At 38.9% G+C, this 19793-nt stretch overlaps 1 protein-coding gene across 4 annotated transcripts in view; it reads left to right on the plus strand.

Annotated features, from left to right (window-relative positions):
• The window catches only part of CSNK1G1 (casein kinase 1 gamma 1), a 165479-nt gene that overhangs the window by 99826 nt on the left and 45860 nt on the right, over positions 1 to 19793 (plus strand). For all 4 annotated transcript variants that reach the window (XM_047074966.1, XM_047074965.1, XM_047074967.1 and 1 more), the window contains exons 5-6: positions 16256 to 16407; positions 17747 to 17981. In XM_047074966.1, coding sequence (XP_046930922.1) covers positions 16256 to 16407; positions 17747 to 17981 — 387 coding nt within the window. The remainder of the gene's footprint in view (positions 1 to 16255; positions 16408 to 17746; positions 17982 to 19793) is intronic.

Genomic DNA, 19793 nt, shown 5'->3' on the forward strand with positions numbered 1-19793 from the left:
ACTTGCTTAAAATGCAAAACATTTTGCCTTAGGACATTTCAGCATCTTGAGATTCTCAAAGTAGAGTGTGAACACAGCAACTGTGTATCGTCCTGGTATAGGGTAATGCATATTCCAAAAAGAGAACTGCCTCTTTCCCAGTTCATTGTGCCTATGTTTATTGTACTTACCATACTCTTACTGAAAAAGTAATGCTAGGAGGGAAACCTGCTTTGGGCCTTTATTATCAGAGGCAGACCTTCTTATACTCTGAGGAAGTCTGGGATGATAAATTGAAATATAAAGCCACATCTGCCAAACTTAAGGACTTGCTCTTTTCAACACGAGTGGCTCCTTTCAGCATGAGCATTTCACTTATTTGAAATAAGTTAACATTAGGGCAGTAGCGGAGCCTCTTATTAAAAACAAACAAAAAAAGGTAAAGTCCTATCCATTGAGTAAAAGGTGAGGGGGATGTTTGAAAATATCTAAACCTCTGAATATACTTTGCAGAAGGAGTGACCCCAGTGCCACTGTTGTTCTCTGAGGGAGCAGAACCTAAATATAAAAATGTCCTTGAGTTGGTGACTCAGCAGCAAGAACCTGAGATGGGTACATGGAAAGCATCTTCATTTTACAGTATATGGAATGATCTTTAGACAAGGAAACGTGTGGTGTGGTCTTCATCTTTTCCTTTAAAAGTGTGTATGTGTATGTGCATGAGTGTGTGTTTCCAAATCTATGCACACTGTCTAGAAAACACTTTAAAAGGACATTTAAATACTTTCATTGATGTTACAGTACAAGTCCAATCTGTGGCTAATGCTTAATTTTATGAAGAAAAAATAGAAAGGGTTGTTTTCATGTACTGGGCTATGAAGGGTGTAATTCACATCCTTAGTACTAATAATTGCTAGTCTTTAATGGAGCTAATTTAGTAGTGATAGTTCTATGAATGTTCATTCATTCTCCTAAGGATCCTAACCTAAACCTGTATTAACTAACCTCACTAGTTAGCTGAACAAAGGGAACTGTTATTTCTGAAGCACAGCATTTGGTACACTTCTGGACTAGGATAAATTCAATCATTGTATATCCTTTGTGTGTGTTTTCCATAGTTTAGAGAATTGGGATGTTTCTCATATTATGGCTAACAGTGTGCCCTGTGGTATAGTGAAATAAAAGCAGAAAAGTTTATATGTAATGCTGTAAGACACTTGCTTATCTGTTAGAGTCAAACCCCATGTAGCCCTTCTTTGCCCCCTTAAAACTCTAAAATAGCTCTAAATCATATGAAGCATTTTGAGTAATTACCTTTAATTATGTATATAAAATTTGTCCCACTCCCTCCTGGTTGGGGGTGGGGGGGGGCTTTGATTTTAAACATTTTACTGGTGAAGACTTGTGCCAGTAATCTCTTTAATTGCAAACAGAATCTTATGAGTTTATTATAGAAATTGGCCTGCACACACCTCACAGCAACACAAAGTACTAACACCTTTTGGTGCGTTGTTTTACAAAATGCAGAACTGCTAGAGATACTTGTTCAGTCTGAAGACAGAACTTGTTACTTAGATTTTGTCTTCTTTTAAGGAACTTGAAAAAATAGAAGGAACTTGATGAAAAAATAGAAGGCAAGTTTCCAAAAATAGACCCAAGTAACTTATATGTAAGTGGAATGATCTGGAGAATTGTGATTAGCTGCAGAAAATTGATACAGTGCTTATACGGGTGAAGGTTGGGGAAAAGTTGATCAGTCAGTAGAAGCTTGCTTATAAATCGACCCAGAACCTGAAGTTTCTGATGCCATTTTCTCCTTCAGTTCTAGCTCATACTTTACTTTTCTATCTTGATTCATACCTCTTTTGCTATGTACCTGAATGTTTCTCTTCCTTCAGTATCCTCACAGCCATTCTTCAGTTGTTAAGAATGGCTTAGTGATTGCCCATAGAGAATGCTTTTTTAAGGAGGACACAGGCAGGAGAAGTTTCAGCCCAAACTAAGGGCTAGAGTATGCTTGGTGACCATCACAGGATTGGCCACAGCCCTCAGGCACCATCCCCTCCTAATTCACAATTTGTCAAGTTTAACAATTAAGAAGAAAAGTAACATTTCATAACATCCTCAAAGCTGTGGAATACTATGGAATGAAAGAGATGAATCACTGACGTGAATTATTCCTTTGAGTTACAAGAAGGTGGAAGCATGTATTTACTGTCTTGGATTAAAACTTAACAAATTCTGGGGTCACTTGGGTGACAGTCAGTTAAGCTTCCGACTTTGGCTTAGGCCATGACCTTGGGGTTCATGAGTTCGAGCCCTGCATTGGGCTCTGAGCTGTCAGCACAGAGCCCGGAGCCTGCTTTGGATTCTGTGTCTCCCTCTCTCTCTGCCCCTCCCCTGCTCACTCTCTCACTCTCTTTCAAAAATAAGTGAACTTGAAAAATTTTTTTAAGAAACCTTAAATTCCTTTCCAGTGTCTGTCAGTGTCATTGGTGAAAGAGAATATTTTTTTTAAGTTCCAATAATAGGCTACAAAAGATAAGTCCTTGTATCTCCTTTCAAAATAGTAATCCAATTGCTAACTAAGCCCGTTAGTATTTGTAGAATATAACTTACCTATAAAACATGCTTAAGTTGGGGCGCCTAGGTGGCGCAGTCGGTTGAGCGTCCGACTTCAGCCAGGTCACGATCTCGCGGTCCGTGAGTTCGAGCCCCGCGTCGGGCTCTGGGCTGATGGCTCAGAGCCTGGAGCCTGTTTCCGATTCTGTGTCTCCCTCTCTCTCTGCCCCTCCCCAATTCATGCTCTGTCTCTCTCTGTCCCAAAAATAAATAAACGTTGAAAAAAAAAATTTAAAAAAAAATGCTTAAGACAAAAACCAACACAAAAATTTTTTTAACGTTTGTGACCAATTGTATTTGTCATCTTTGAACAACTCATAAGCAAGTAATTTATATTCTTCCCATTTAAAAGAAGAGTTTGTCAGCTCTGTACTCTTTTGTGCTTTCAACAGTCTGACACAGTTTTAATTTTTCCCTACATTTTCCTCTTTCTTTATAGTTCATTTGGTTTAATTCATCATTCTTACCAGCCTATAGCAATCTTGTACTAATAATTACTGTAGTCATAATGCAAGGAGATGAAGCTGAGCATCAGCTGTGTCCAGAGCACTATACTGAGAGATTTGAGGGCCATAGAGTTATGGGTCGTATGGTCTCTGCCCTTCAAGAAACTAGAGGAAAAGAATATGTAATGTTTGTTGAGCTTCCAGTATGTTTATCATGAGGTATTGTTGTGTAACTGTCAAGGAGCTCACCAATGTATAAGAATAATTATAATGCAAACAAAAACAGTGGAATGTTAGGGTTTTTTTAAGGGACTACAGATAAAATGATACAGAAATTCTGAAGGGAGAAATGGCTACTAATTATGGGAAACAGGGAAGGCTGTATAGAAAGGGTGGTAGCTAGGGGCTGAACTTTCAAAAAGAGGTATGATTTACTTGGACATGTTCAAATACAAGAGTAAGGAAAGGCTTCCAAGTACAAAATAAGCTAAAGCCCAGAGGCAGCTATGTGTCTGTTCGTGCATTTATTAAAGAAGTATTCAGTGAGCATCCCACTTGGGATAAGTACTATTCTAAGCTAAGCCCTGGGGATACAGTGGTGAACAAGAGTAGGCACTGCCCTTAACTATTTTCTAAAAGTGAGAACACTCGAGCAGAAACAGCTATTCTGAAGAGTTGAGAGAAAGGAGAGAGTTGTAGGCTTCAGAAGTAAAGAAGCCTCCTTGTGTGGGGTGATGCAGATTTCTAAGTATCGAACGTCTTTTCTGCACCATTTCTTCTGTACCTAAACCAACCTCACTTATATCTCTCAAAACTCCTTACAGAGCTGAGCCACTAGCCACATGTGCCTATGAAGCACCTGAATTAGCACTTACAGGTAATCGAATATGCTGGAAGTATAAAATGTACACTGAATTTCAAAGATTTAGTCCCCCCCTTCCCCCGCCAAGAATGTAAAATACCACAGTGATTTTTAAATTGATTATATGTTGAAGTGTTGATATTTTGGATGTGACTTAAATAAAATATATTATTAAACTTAATTCCACCTAATTCTTTTTTTCCACCTCTTTAAACATGGCTTCTACAAAATTTAAAATCAAATTCATGTTTCTCATTCATGGCTTGCATTGTATTTCTGTTCGTGCTCTATAATGCAATGGTGTGTTCCTAGTGTATACTTAAAATACTTCCTGTGAGACTATTATTAAAGATGTACTAAGGTAATATAGGTATATAATATTTAGATAAAATCCTTATTTTTCCTTTATTCCTATGATCTTTTTATTTACTCAGCTATCTCTGCCTTTTCAACTTTATAAATGACCTCTGCCATAATTTTTAAGGACATTTGTTAAACCAACTGGTGGTTCAGAATTTAAAAAAACTGTGGGGGTGCCTGAGTGGCTCACTTGGTTGAGCGTCAGACTTTGGCTCAGGTCATGATCTCACAGTCTGTGAGTTTGAGCCCCGTGTCAGGCTCTGTGCTGGCAACTGAGAGCCTGGAGCCTGCTTCGGATTCTGTGTCTCCCTCTGTCTCCCTCTCTCTCAAAAGTAAATATTTAAAAAGAGAAAAATAAGCTATGGGAGAGAGAAAAATAGTCTTAGTTTTTCTCATTTCAGAGAGCTTTTTGCCTCTTTGCTTTTAGCTACCTATATGCTCCCTTAGCCTGTACGATTCATTCTCTCCACTCCAGCCTAATCGGCTCTTAACCATCAAGACTCAGCCCACGGCCCCTGCTCTGTGAAGCCTTTCCCATCCCATTCAGTCAAGGTTAGATGCCCCTCTTTACTGTTCCCCTAGCACTCTGTTCTCACATGTACTATTTGATGAATGCACAGACTGACCACCAGACTCTTTGAACTTAATTGAATTTGAAACTAGAAGGAACATTATGGCACTTATTCCTCAGACTAGCTGAAAATCAGCAAGAAAAATGAGTTCACTTTTCTTCCTTGTAAGTCTGCATGCCTCCTCAGTGACCAGAATTATAAGGTCATCTTGAATGTTCCATCAGGTCACATCTGTTCTTACTGGAGACATATTTGGGTGAAGGCTCAAATGAAAAAAGAATGGCAGGCTGTAGCATCTGTTCCATTGACTGGTTGTTCTGTGGCAAGCCACTTAACCTCTATGCTTCCATTCAGAAAGTGAGGGTAACACTTGGTTCTTTACTCTCCCAGGGCTATTTTGATACTTAAGGAATGGTATTACAATATTAAGAGAGTTCAGTAGTAGGGGGCACTCTGCTTCTGTGCTATGATTAGACTGTGTGCCTTAGTGTGTTTTGTTTTTTTAATCAGAGAACTTCTGGGAACAATTTGTTACATGGGCCCAAGGTTAATGAAAACAAATGCTTATCTGTTTTTTATACTTTCTGTGTTATTCTAAGTGTATGCCAAGCTGCCTTCTGAATTCCTAAATGATGTATTAAATTATTAATAGGCTTCTTTTAAAGATTGACTCCTTAGTTGTTTTATTAGGAAAAGACTATGCACTTAAAAAAAATTTTTTTTAATCTTTATTTTTGAGAGAGAGAGAAAGAGTGTGTGTGAGCAGGAGAGGAACAGAGAGAGAGGGAAACACAGAATCCGAAGCAAGCTCCAGGCTCTGAGCTGTCAGCACAGAACCCGACGCAGGGCTCAAACTCATGAACTGTGAGATCATAATCTGAGCCGAAGTCGGAGGTTTAACCAGCTGAGCCACCCAGACACCCCTGCACTTATGCACTCTTAATGTAACCTTACCTGGGCTTTTATAAGGGAAACATTACTCTTTCTTTATTACTTGAATTCATAAGGTATCAACACCATTAGTATTTTGTGATTGTCCATTAGGTTCATATATAGGCAATCTTTGATTGAATCTTTACAAAATGGGTTAATCTCCTTTCCAAGAAATGCGACTAGGTAGAAGTTACTGCCACTTTAGATGTCTGTGAACTTAGAGCTCAGATGCGTACCTGTAGTAGAGTAAAAGAGCCTAAGACTTAGAGGCAGAAGTTGGGGGTTTAGGTTTGGCTGCACCACTCATTACATGACCTGAGCAAGTCATTTCAGATCAGTTACCTTACCTATAAAATGGGAATAGTAATACCTATATGTACTAATTGTTAGGATTAAATGGGAGAACCTGTATAAAAACACTTCATAAACTTGTGATAGAGGTATGCTTTGAGGGAAATTTTATAATGGTAGCATGGAACAAATAATGGGGTAGGAAAGTCTCTTGACTTGGAAATATCAGTGGTAATTTGGATACAAAGCTTAAAGTTGCCTTCAGACACATTATGGCTAAATATAAGAGAGAGGATAACCTCGAGCTGGGGCTTTGGAAATAATAGATCAAGGAAGGTTCTGAAAGCATTTTTAAATTCTCCATGGGCCTAGAATTTTAAGTAATATGACTTACATTGAAAGTAGGTCCAGGACTAGAGACACACGAGGGACCAACGAGGATTTAGACCTCTGGCAATTTGGCAGTATATAATGAAATGTAAAATACACATGCCTCTTGACTCAGCATATTCTCTTGAAGGAATTTACCCTCAAGATACGTTTGCAGTCATGCCCAAAAATGTAGGCACAAAGCTTTTTGCCATATTATCTGCATATTTGTGTAGACTCTTTCATTTTCAGATGATAGAGTTCAGGCTTACTTGGGAGGGCGAGGAGAGGGGAAGAATTTCTTGGCTCACAGATCCAGCAATATTCTCACTGCAGGCCAGCCAGATTTAGGACCAACACTGTCCTTGGCTTCAGCTTATGTGACATATTTATCTGTCTCCATTTCTCTCAGCTCTGCTTTTTCTGTGTTTGAGTTTCAGATAGGTAGTCCCTATTTTCATTTGGTAGTCTCTGGCAGCTTCATTCAGGCTAAGCTCCTTCCAGTTTAGCAGTGAGGGAGGGGGTGAGGAGGAATTGTTCCTCCTTCTCTATAGTTCCACGAAAGTCCTAGAGTTGACTCTGTACTGACATGGGTCAACCACACATCCTTTTTTTTTTTTATTATTTAATTTTTTTTTAGTGTTTATTTATTTTTGAGAGAGAGAGAAACAGAGTGCAAGTGGGGGGTGGGCAGAGAGAGAGAGGGAGACACAGAATCCCAAGCAGGCTCCAGGCTCTGAGCTGTCAGCACAGAGCCCAAAATGGGGCTCGAAATCACAAACTGAGGTCGTGTCCTGAGCCGGTCGGACACTTAACCGACTGAGCCACCCAGGTGCCAGCAACCACACATCCTTGACCCAATTCCTCCTGGCAGGGGAATAGAATACTCTGATTAACCTGGCTTGAGTCATATCCTTGGGGTGGCAATGGGAAAGGACTTGACCTTGCTTTAACCACATGAAATAACATCAAAGAAATGGTGCTTTCCCACCAGAACAGTAAAATGTTATTAGAGGAAGAGGATGCAGGCCAGGCAAAAGCAATAGCTGTTCACTATCATATCTATTTCTAATAACAAATAATATACAACCGAAATGTCCATCTGCAGGAAAACTTAAGCAAATATGATATATCATAGGGTCAGATACTATGTAGCTATTAAAATAAATGAGGTATAGGGGCGCCTGGGTGGCTCATTCGGTTAAGCGTCCGACTTCGGCCCAGGTGATGATCTCACGGTTTGTGAGTTCGAGCCCCGCATCAGGCTCTGTGCTGACAGCCTGGAGCCTGCTTCGGATTCTGTGTCTCCCTCTCTCTCTCTGCCCCTCCCCAGCTCATGCTCGCTCTCTGTCTCTGTCAAAAATAAACTTAAAAATAAATAAAAATAAATAAATAAATGAGGTGTATCCATGAGGTGACGAGAAAAAATGTCTACTATATAAGATTAAATTAAAAGTGAAGTCGCAGAAAAGTATTCTTAATTATGTGTCTGTTATGTATGTGAATACTTTTTCTTCATATATTTCTGTACTGCTTTTGGTTTGTTATTATATTTGATTTTTTAAATGTGTATATATTAACTTTTATAATTTAAGAAATAATGCCCCAAGTGACCCTTATTCTGGACTGGTGACTGGAATTGACAAGGCTCAAGAACTGCGGAGAGATGGACATATGATAGGAAAGCTGAAAAGATAGTATTCATGGAGCTGATATAAAAATAATGGGAACCCAGGGAATGAATAGGACAGATGAAGCTGCTTGTGTAATACAGCAGGGGATTTATATCCTAGAAGAGTGACAGAGAATTGCTAGAAAAACTAAATGTTAACCAAAAAGGCATGTGGTTTGGAAGAAATAGGATAGGAAATACAGAAAATAACTTCGGCCACCACATGAATGAAAGGGAAGAAGAACAGAGGCAGAGAATATAGTCAGCTTAATGGAAGAAGAGAGTGGTGAATCTGGAGTTGAGAGATCTGGTTGTATTACCTGGGTACCCTCGTATGTAGGACAGATCATACAGCATCTCTCAGGGTGTCTATCTCATATGTAAAATGGAGTTTATTAGTATTTTCTTGTTTTCTTCACAGGACGACTGTGAGGTCCAAGTGAAATGGAAAAGGGCTACTTATGTAAAGAAAAGACCATGGAATTCCAGGTTAGCCTGGAACAAAGTTAAGAATTTGTCTCTATATATAAAAGGAGAGAGAAGAAAAGGGTAGGAAGATGTCCTCAGACTGCCTTTGCACATTAGACGACTCAGATGACTAATCTTGTTGGTCATTTGGTCTATTTGGATGGGCAGTTGCTTTTTTGAGAGAGGGGAAGAAATTTACATTTGTTTCTGTGTAGCTTTTGGTACTGTTAACTAAAATGAATAGTTCCACATAGTTCACCTGCATGTGGAACAGCAAGGTAAAACTACAGATGACTGTGTAGAACCATCATGGAAAAATAGACACAGAAGAAAGTCAATGTAGAAATATTACAACTCTGAGTTACGTGGAATCTTCATAGTAGCGACTTGCCCAACAGAACATTTTTTAAACATCATTCCTGTGAAATTCAAACAAGAACTACTCATTAGTATCACCTGTGTTAGCATGTACCGCACATTTAAAATCTGATTAAGTTATTTTGCTTTACATATGTGTGTTTTAGCATTTTGAAGTAGGTGTTGTGCATTCCAGATTCTCAGTGACATTTCATTGAATTGTTACTTATTTATTTAGTACTTATCCTGACCTTATCTACCAGGCGCTTGGACCCATGCTAGACACTGACATACAAATATAATTAACACATAATAGTCACTGCCTTCAGTCTTCTGTTAGTAGGGAAGACAGACACATGGACAAAGAAAGTATAATGGGAGTGGGGCAGGATTGTCAAGGAGTTCACTGTTCTTTGAGTGACCTCATTTTTTTCTTTCATTCCTTTTAAGTGCTTGCTAGAACTTTCTTGACATTTTATTATTGTTGTTCAGGTGTGTGTTAAGAATTGTGTATCTCTTTTTAGCTTTTGAAACTCAATAGATATTCTATCTCTATAACTAAAGCACAGAAACTGTGAATGCATGCAGTACTAAAGAGAGCAGAGATTTTTCAGGGACTAGGTTTTTATTCCGTAAATTAAAAAAAAAATTTTTTTTTTTAATGTTTATATACTTATTTTTGAAAGAGAGACAGAGACAGAGACAGCACACAAGCGAGGGAAAGGCAGAGAGAGACACAGAATCCGGAGCAGGCTTCAGGCACCAAGCTGTCAGCACAGAGCCTAACACAGGACTCGAACCCATGAACCACAGGATCATGACCGGAGCCGAAGTCAGATGCTTAACTGAGCCACCCAGTCATAAATTTTTACCAGTTCTGAGCTGAATTAGTCTTTTTGGAAGGAGAAGAGATCTCCCACCCCTACCTAACACATTTTTAAATTGTTTTTATCTCAGATACTAATAGAGAAGAAATCTTTTCTCCTACCTTAGGCTTTCTTTCCTGGCTCCTTTGGATAAATAAAACTCTGAATATGCTTTGTGGCTCAAGGCCTTGGTAATTGTGTGTATATGGTAGAAAAACTCTAAAAGTTCAATTTTTTGTGGCTCGGAAATGTGAGACTATTCGTCTGCTCTTGCCTTTCCTCACTTTCTCTTCCCCAGCATACAAATTGATCTCATGTTAGCAGCATATATCCAACAATAGTCAAGTTCCCAAGAGGCCTGTGAACAAGATGATTGTAAAACATTTCTCATTATAGGACAAAGTAATTCTGATTCCTTAATTCTGGGTCTAGCTGGGTTTGTTTGTTTTTTTATTAAGCCAGCATTTTGAGTAGATGTCATATGTGTACTGGTTCATATTATAAAGAGGCATTTTTCAGAGTCTGAGAAATGGAAAAAAAAAGAAATACATGTATTGTTTCATATCTTTGTAATGCATTGCTTTTCTAGAGTTATTTTCTCAGTTTTAAAGGCTATGCTTTTATTTTCCCTGTTCACTTCTAACTATGGAATATCATCCTGTTTATCTGCCTATTCTTTCTGCTTTCTTGTTAAGTGGACTTGTTTAATATTATCATTAATCCTGATGATCGTTCCCCATATGCAGTAATTCCCTGTATGAATAGTAATTCCTTGATGGCTCAGAGACACTAAGGAACATTCAGTAGTTGTGCTGGAAGGCACTACCACGGGACAGTTAAGTTTTGAAGAAGAGTTGTCCTATTTTCTTTAAATATTAAAAATAAAACTGTATAAACAAAAGAAGGGAATTGCCAAAGTCATTATGCCCTTAAAGGTTTTCACTGGCCCTAACTTCAGAAGACAGTCATCCCCAACATATACTTATCTTTTAAAGAAATATTAAGGTGTTATTTTTTACATCCAGATATTAATGTAGGTATGAGATTTATTTGAACTTGCTTCATAGCTAGGTAATTTAGTTTTTCAAAAAGAATCAAAGGCTAATTATTAAGCAATAATGTGATCAAATTACCAAAAGCTTCAGGGTGGTTCTATTTCAGTTCTCAGCCTGAGGTGCATTTAAAAATATCTCTACTTAGAGTAGTTACTGTTCATAATGTTTTATGGAATATTTTTAGGTAACAGCTTGGATGATAAAGAAGCCATTATCCTTGATTTGGTATGTTTAACCCAAGTTAAATTTATGACAGACTGAAAATTAGCTGTAGTGTCCACCCCACTTCCTGTTCTGTACCACTTGATGTATGTATGAGCCTCATGTCTGGCAGGATTTATAAGAATATGTTATTGATGGATGGGAAAGCTGTTTCATAGTACCCTGCGAAAATACACAAGATAACAAGTGCAGGGTATATATAACCTTGCACTTTTGGTTTATAAGAGATGTAACCTGGGGGAGCACCTGGGGGCTCAGTTGGTTAAGCATCCGACTTTGGCTCAGGTCATGATCTCACGGTTTGTGAGTTTGAGCCCCACATCGGACTCTGTGCTGTCAGCACAGAGCCTGCTTCAGAACCTCTGTCTGCCCCCTCTCTGTCCCTCTCCCACTTGTGCGGGCACATGTGCTCTCTCTCAAAAATGAATACACATTAAAAAAAGAGAGAGGGGTGTAACCTGTGGCTAAAGGACATATAATGAAACCTATTAGAAATTTCTCAGAAGAAGGGTATTCAGGATTTACTTCTTTAATTCCTGGGCTTTTATGTAGTTGACCAATTTAGGAGGGAGATCTTATTAGTGATTTATTTCCAGAGCAGGTGAGAAGTTATAAAACTACCTTAGTTTCTGAAATACCATGAATCAAAGAATTCAGTGCATAGCTGCCTTGCCCACCTCTCTCACTTCACTCCCATTACCTCATCATTACTTCTAGTAAGTACCGTTTTACCACACGTATAGCTTTTGTTGCATTTAAGGCTGTGTCCTCATCCCCTATCTTATTAAAGGACTTCACAGTATAATATTGATTGATTAAAAATTTCGTAAGCAGTGGATTCGACATGGCTCTGCAGAAGAGTGAAATAGAATATATAGAATTTCTTATTTAAATGCAGCCCAGGAGGGGTGCCTGGCTGGCTCAGTTGGTGAGCGTCTAACTCTAGATTTCAGTTCAGGTTATGATACCAGAATTGTGGGATCAAGCCCCATGTCAGGCTCCATGCTGAGCATGGAACTTGCTTAAGATTCTCTCCCTCTCCTTCAGCTTCGCCCCTGCTCACATTCTCTCATATAATTTTAGATAGATAGATAGATAGATAGATAGATAGATAGATAGATAGATTGATTTAAATGCAGCCCAGGATAAGTCATTACTGTGTGCTAATCTTTGACCAAAGACACAGACTTTCAAAGTGGGCTTATGTCTGTATCTTTTACCACCAACATTGGCCACTTTATGGGCAGTCATGTGAAAAACTAGGAACAGAATGGAACTTGCGTGGGCATCTTCCTGTACAGATAGTTCTAATAAATTATGGCTATGTCTCCCAAAGAGACTTTTCCATTTGGCACATTTTCTGTAATACCTAAGAAACTAAACAGGCAAGTCTTTTAAATAGCCTTAAAATGATTCCAGTCAAAAGATACTGAGTCCAGATGTTCTGATGTGAAAGAACTTCTGAAAGAGACTGTCTGTTTTCTGAGTCCTCATAATATATTGATCATAACACATAGCAATGCTTTTTTTTTTTTTTTTTTTTAGTTTATATCCAAATTAGTTAGCATATAGTGCAACAATGATTTCAGGAGTAGATTCCTTAATTCCCCTTACCAGTTAAGCCCATCCCGCCTCCCATAACCCCTCCAGTAACCCTCTTTCCAGCTGAGGTGGCACTTCAGAATCATTTGCGGAACTGTGCTTACATTTGCTACCAAAAGTTCTGGTTTAGTAGTTTTGAAGTGATGTCACTGCATCTGTTTTTAAAAATTTTGGTGCTGTTTCTAATAGACACACTTCTGGTTGACTACCACTCCCAACTTACTTTGTAATTTGAACCACATATATTCTGTATAACCTGGAGCCACGCTTTCATTCATATAGGTTCTGTGACTTTACAAAGAGAAACCTGGAAGGTAGCTAGAAGGAAATCCTAGCTATTGTCAGAATTTTAGTTTTAAGAGGAAACTAGTCCAAACCTCTCCTCTTTACAGATGAAAAAGCAGAGACATGAAGGAATTTTCAGGGTTGGTAGCAGAACCAAATACTAGATCGAAGACTGATTTGAACCTTTTCTCCAGTAGCATCTTAGATTAGTCCCATCTTTGAGAAAACTTCAAAGCTACTTAATAATCTAAAATTGTCCTGAGCATTCAAAGCCTGCCCCAAGATATGGTGAGGTCTCAGGGTATTTCATACAAGGAGCAATAATGCAGCCAACAGGAATGCCTCACATCTTTGTAGGAGTAGGAGTAAATTCCTTATGGGTGGAGTTATGAGTGATAGAACTCATAGGTAGAAATTACAAACATCACCCAGAATGCTTTTGTGACTTCTTTGTAAACATGGAAATTTCTGACAAGAGATGCCTGGATTTATTACTAAAGATTGTCAAGAACAAGATGATCATTTGTCTCATTTAAACTGATCTTTAAGTATTGGAAGCAAGCCTAGGGAATTATGTCAGTATTATATATCTAAGCAGACCTTACTTTTAGTTTACTTATACTTCAGAAGGAGGATTTTGTGCCCAGATTTGCAATTTATCCAACTAAAAGAATAATATGTTTATTAATTACGATTAGATTTGACCATGAAAAAAGGTCCAAATAACAGTTTACTGAAGATAGAGATTGATTTTTCTTTTGGATTAAAAAAGGGCAGGGAAGTCCAACATTGGTTACTTCACAGCCATTAGGGACTCACTTTTTTTTTTTTTCTTTTTTGTTCCACTCATTCTTGCCACTGTCTGATATCCACAAGGTGTCTGATGGTTCTAGATGGCTTCTGGAGCCTAAGCCATCATCAAAGCGGGGCATACCTCCAACTTGAGTCAGCTCCCATGGAAGAGCTTTTCTAGAACTACCTCATCCAACAATTTCTGATTCTGTCTCACTAGTTATAGTTGTTATCAAAGGAAGCTAGAAAGTTACAACCAGGCAGGTGGCTATTTGCAGTAATTAGAAGTTTTGTTATGAAGAAGAAGAGAATGGATACTAGACAGGTAACTAACAGATCTGCCACAGCTGTTTTGAAGAATGTACTACTTTTTAAAAAAAGAATATAATATTTATATTAGGAAAATCAAATTTTAGTGACATCAGAAACTATTATATAGCATTTAAATTTGAAAGATCCCCAAACTACCATCTACCATATGTCTGATTAGTAAAAGCAGTAATTCTCTACGATGGTGTTCTGCTTTGGATTTTTCAGCAGGACTCATTAGGAACAGCTGTTAGGTTTTGTATATTTTAAAGAAAGTGAAGAATGAGTTCAGAACAACAGGGAGATAAAAGACACTTTAAATTAAATCTGTTTTCTTTTGGAGATAGAATCAAAACAACCACAAGGACAATTCAGTGGATATTTATGGAGCTGACAGGAGCAGAGTATGCTGTATTAGGTGATACAAGCTGGGGATGAGCATCCTAAAACACTCAAGTTTCTTAGTACCTAGAGGAACAAGGTAGACTCCAGTAGCACATGAAACAGTTAAACACATATCATAGCAACGAAACACACCAACTCCAGATAGACAAGATTTATCCTGGGGACAAGGATGGGCATCTTGGGTTAAAGGTTTAAATAGTAGATATTGTCTTAGTCTATTTGGGCTGCTGTAACAAAATACCAGTAGACTGAGTGGCTTATAAACTCAGAAATTTATTTCTCACAGTTCCAGAGACTAGAAGTCCAAGATCAGGTTGCCATCATGGTCAGGTTTTGGCGGAGACCCTCTTCAGACTTTGTGCTGTGTCCTCACATGGTGGAAGGGGCTAGGGAACTCTCTACAGTCTCTTTTACAAGGGCACTAATCTCATTCATAAGAGTTCTGCCCTCATGATCTAATCACTTCCCAAAGGCCCACCTCTTAAAACCATCACATTGGGCATTAGGTTTTCAACATATGAGTTTAAGGATGATGAGGAGACACAAACATTCAGATTATAGCAGGTAGAATCACCTCTGCTTATCTGTTATCTATACATATAAAAAGAATGAGGAGAAGGAGAGATTTTGTTGTCTAAAGAACTTGTAGGGGCGCTTGGGTGGCCCAGTCGGTTAAGCGTCTGACTCTTGATCTCAGCTTAGGTCATGATCTCACACTTTGTGAGTTCGAGCCCCGCATCGGGGTGGCACGGAGTCTGCTTGGGATTCTGTCTCTCCTTCTTTCTGCCCCTTCCTTGCTTCTGCTCTCTCTCTCAAAATAAATAAATGAACTTAAAAAAAAAAAAAAAAACTTGTAGGCAGAAGCAAGTAGTAATCTGTAGCATATATAGCTGCAGAACATGGTATACATAAATGTGTGAGATGAAAGTGTTTCTGCTCTATGAGACCAGATTTTTTAAAAATGTTCTGTAGTCTCATTCATATCCACTGTTCACATGGTGCCATTTAGCACATGTTTACTGAATGCCTCATATTTACAATATGCTCTAAGGGAGAAATTCATTCACAAGTTGACACTTAGGTGAGAAAGTGTCTAGATTTTAGCATCTTAGAGCTATGAATTTCAAATCTAGGGAAAGCCCAGCCTTGTCTTTTATTTTTCCTTTTCCTTTCAGAATTACTTACCAGTAACCAAATGCTGTCTGTTGACTTTGCCCCAGCTGATAGAAAACAGGAAACTACAGAGACTCCCTGTGAGAAGAGAGCCAGGCTGTACCCTCTGTGACCTCAACCTTTCAGTCTGAGTTCTCCTTGGGGTAGCAGTTGCAAACAGCTCCACGTGGCTTAGGCAGTTAGCATAGGGAGCGCAGATGAAAACAGCTAATGCAACAAGGCCTATTAGGCTGGCCTGTGAGCTCAGTGAACTGTCTTTTAACCTTCTGTGCTAGTGTACTTTTGGGCCTCCTTGGGGAAGAATAGTTTATGCTCTGATCCAGTAATGGATCAGGGACCGTTCGCTGTCTTCCGTAGCAGTGGGAATACCTTTTTCACTCTGGTATTAAATAGCTGCTTGTTTGAGGCTATTAGGTGATGACTCACCTTTCCTACGTGTTACTAGTTCGCTTTGAAGCTGCTGTGCTCAGTTTAGGTTCTCCAGGAGTGACTATGAGAGAAAATGGTAATCTCACAAATTGTACTTTCTTTATATCTACCCAGTGCTGATGCAGCTATCTCACATTTTGGGTTTTGTGTCCCCCACTCTACACCCTATTTCTCCTCTGCTTGCAGGTGAAGGTCTTCCACAGGTGTATTACTTTGGTCCATGTGGAAAATACAACGCCATGGTGCTGGAGCTCCTTGGCCCTAGCTTGGAGGACTTGTTTGACCTCTGTGACCGAACTTTTACTTTGAAGACTGTGTTAATGATAGCCATCCAGTTGGTAAGTTGGCGTTGCTGTTCTGCAAAAGGATAGGTGGGTCCCCCAGCTGCATTCCTGTGTCCCCTTTAGGGCTCTCCCAGATGTCGTGACACATATTGAGTGCACACTCAGAGGTTTGATGGCATTCTAGGAAGCAGGCTGGGCCAAAAGGGTTAACCTAGAGAAGACATACTGCATCTAATGTTCGCTCTATTTTAAGAATTTGCACCTTGGAGCAACACCCTGCCCTCAACTGAAGTGGAAGCATATAATTTAGTTTGGGGAGAAAGAGGATGATTAGGTGAAATTGTACAAATGCAAGTAATTTCCTTGATGTTTTATTTATAGGTTTTAAACATATGGCTGTAAAGTTTGTCCTCTCCCCTCACCCTTGCAGCCAGGAAGGGATTGGCCACATAACCCACTGCCCTAACAATCAGATTCCAAAATCGTGTGACCAAGAACCTGCCTTAGCTCTCTGGCCTCCGGTTGTTACAGAGACTGGCAGAGCTGAAGAGACAGCTCCCTCAGCTCCAGCCAAATTACACAGCAGTGCCAGTTCAAGAAACAGTTAAGACAGTTCCCTTGAGAAGTCTGTCAGCCTCTCAGAGGAAGGATGCTCATGCATCTTTTATTGGTCTCAAATGGTGGTGGTCTCACCCACTTTACAGTAAAAGCTTGGAAATGTTAGAAAATTGACCTTGGCTTTTGAGTCCAAACTTAAGATGCCTCGGCTTCCCTTTGTATGCTGTAGATAGAAATAAAACAATGAAATTTGAAATAATTTTATGGTTATTATTTGGGGCTATATTTAATTTCACATAAAAACTGCTCTTCTACCTCTGCTGCTGATTAGCTCTGTAAAATCAATGCAATCTTTACTTCTCTGGACCTCACTTCCCATGTTTTTGCAGCAGAAAGTATTAGGTTGGGGAGGCCTGCCTGACTGAAGATACAAAGGTGTGGGCAGAAGGTGAATGTGACAGTGGCACCTGTCTTCAGAGGTTGCCGACGTATTGTGATAATCCTGGCTGGGGATACTTCGAGCCTCTCAAATGTGTGCTTTCTGACGTAGCATAAAAACACCTAATTCTATTCATCATTTACAAATTGTAACATTATGAGCTGAACTGGCTGTCTCACTTTCATTTAACTTGATACTTGTTATGTATGTATTTGTATCCGAATTTTTTCTGGTTTACAAGCGTGAAGTGACTGGGTGGTGAAGAAGAAATGAGTTTTACTTTCATTTCAGTAGTTAAAACCTTTGGGCTGATAAAAGAAAATGTTTGGATGTTTGTTTGTTTTTTTCCCAGTAAACTTCTTTAGAGTATTTTCATCATTGTGTATTCTCTTTTAGCTTTCTCGAATGGAATATGTGCACTCAAAGAATCTCATTTACCGAGATGTGAAGCCAGAGAATTTCCTGATTGGCCGACAAGGCAACAAGAAAGAACATGTTATACACATTATAGACTTTGGACTGGCCAAGGAATACATTGACCCTGAAACCAAAAAACACATACCTTATAGGGAGCACAAAAGTTTAACTGGAACTGCAAGATACATGTCTATCAACACGCATCTTGGCAAAGGTGTGTTTATTTTCTGCTCAGTGAAAAGGGGCGGGTCCTTAAAATAACTTTTTATTCCAATAATACTTTTGTCCCCTTTGTGCATTACAACTTGTGGTTCTTCTTGCTTCACAAGGCAAGTGATTTTTATACTTGAGAAACTAAGATGGTGAGTTAGTAACTTTCGTAAGTATCCTGTTGACAACTTAAAGATTTTTCTTTAAGTAAAATTCTTTACTTTTTTAATGTTTATTTATTTTGAGACAGAGCAAGCGAGAGAGCGTGCACAAGCAGGGGAGGGGCAGAGAGAGAGGGAGAGAGAGAGAGAGAATCCCAAGCAGGATCCATGCTGTGTGCACAGGGCCCTATGCAGGGTTCAATCTCATAACCATAAGATCATGACCTGAGCTGAAACCAAGAGATAGAAGCTTAACCAACTGAGCTACTCAGATACCCCTATTTAATTCTTTATACTATGTTTCCAAATGCTTAGTTTTTTAGCAGTGTGGGCACTTGAATTGTATTAAAATGATAGCATTTGAGTAAGTCTAATGATGAATTTGGTGTTTACATATGAATGAATGACTCCATGTATGACAGTCCTGAAAAGGACATCAGATTGGTTGGTATCTGAACTGGGGAAGAGTGTGTTACTAAAACATGTGCTAGGCTTCTGTTCACTGTGCATAATTCCATGAATAATTCTTTGAGGAAGAGCCTATGTCTTACTCAATGAAAATAGAGGAGTTGTACACTGTATTCAGGATAGACAATTTGTGAAAGCTCAATCAAGGCAGAAGGCCTTACTTGTTAGAGGAACTAGTTCAGGGGAGAATATTTGTAAGAGAAGCCTAAGGAACAGTGGGAAAGCCAAATAAGCCCTGGGCCCCTCACTAGCTTCTCCAGAAAAGCTTCCGTTTTTATCTATTTTATATATTGGGCTTCTGTGGAAGATTCTATATGAAGGAAACATTCTAAAGTGATTGTAAAACCATGTTTGAAATTCATCACTCTTCGGGCGCCTGGGTGGCTCAGCTGGTTACATCTGACTTCGTCTCAGGTAATGATCTCACAGTTCATGAGTTCAAGCCTTGCATCAGGCTCCGTGCTGACACCTTGGAGCCTGCCTCACATTCTGTGTCTCCCTCTCTCTCTTCCTCTCTTTCTCTCTCTCAAAAATAAATATTTTTTAAAAAATACACCACTCTTGAGAGTAGACATATAAACAGAATATTATCAGGTTCCATACTCCTAGACATAGCCAATTATATTGGGTATTGAAATATTAATGAATTGTTGTGCACTAACAAGTATTTTAAAGACTAAATGACTACAAAGTTGCCTTATTGACAAAACTGCCTAGGTTTTCAAATGAGGATTCTAGTGTTAGTGAAGAGTAACTATCATATTGCAAAGTGATACAACTGGAACAGAAATCCTGAATGCTATTAGGATTTTTTCAGTAAACGTATGAAAATCCTCACTTAACTAAATGTAATACTTTAAAATTAGACTAGAAGGGCTTCTGCCACTTATTATCTATGTCATTTTGGACAGGTTACTTAATCTTCCTGAAACTTATCTGTAAAATGAGAGTAATATTTCACAAGGATGTGTTTGTGGGTTGAATGGGTAGTATGTGTAACATAGTTCTCTTGCATAGTGTTCAATATCCCCTCTTTCTTCCTTTTTCCTTAGATAGACTGTGTCGTAAATAGTAAAGTCATGATTATTTGGTTTAACTGACAGACTCTAGAAGTTGTTCTAATTCCTGCTTCCTAGGCACAGCAGTCCATGTTCTGATTTTATTATTCTTGTCAGGAAAGGCAAGAA

This window comes from Lynx rufus, unplaced genomic scaffold, assembly GCF_022079265.1.
Source record: "Lynx rufus isolate CCGP_SWC_20201006 ecotype Redwood Valley unplaced genomic scaffold, mLynRuf1.p SCAF_13, whole genome shotgun sequence".
NCBI classification, from domain to species: domain Eukaryota; kingdom Metazoa; phylum Chordata; class Mammalia; order Carnivora; family Felidae; genus Lynx; species Lynx rufus.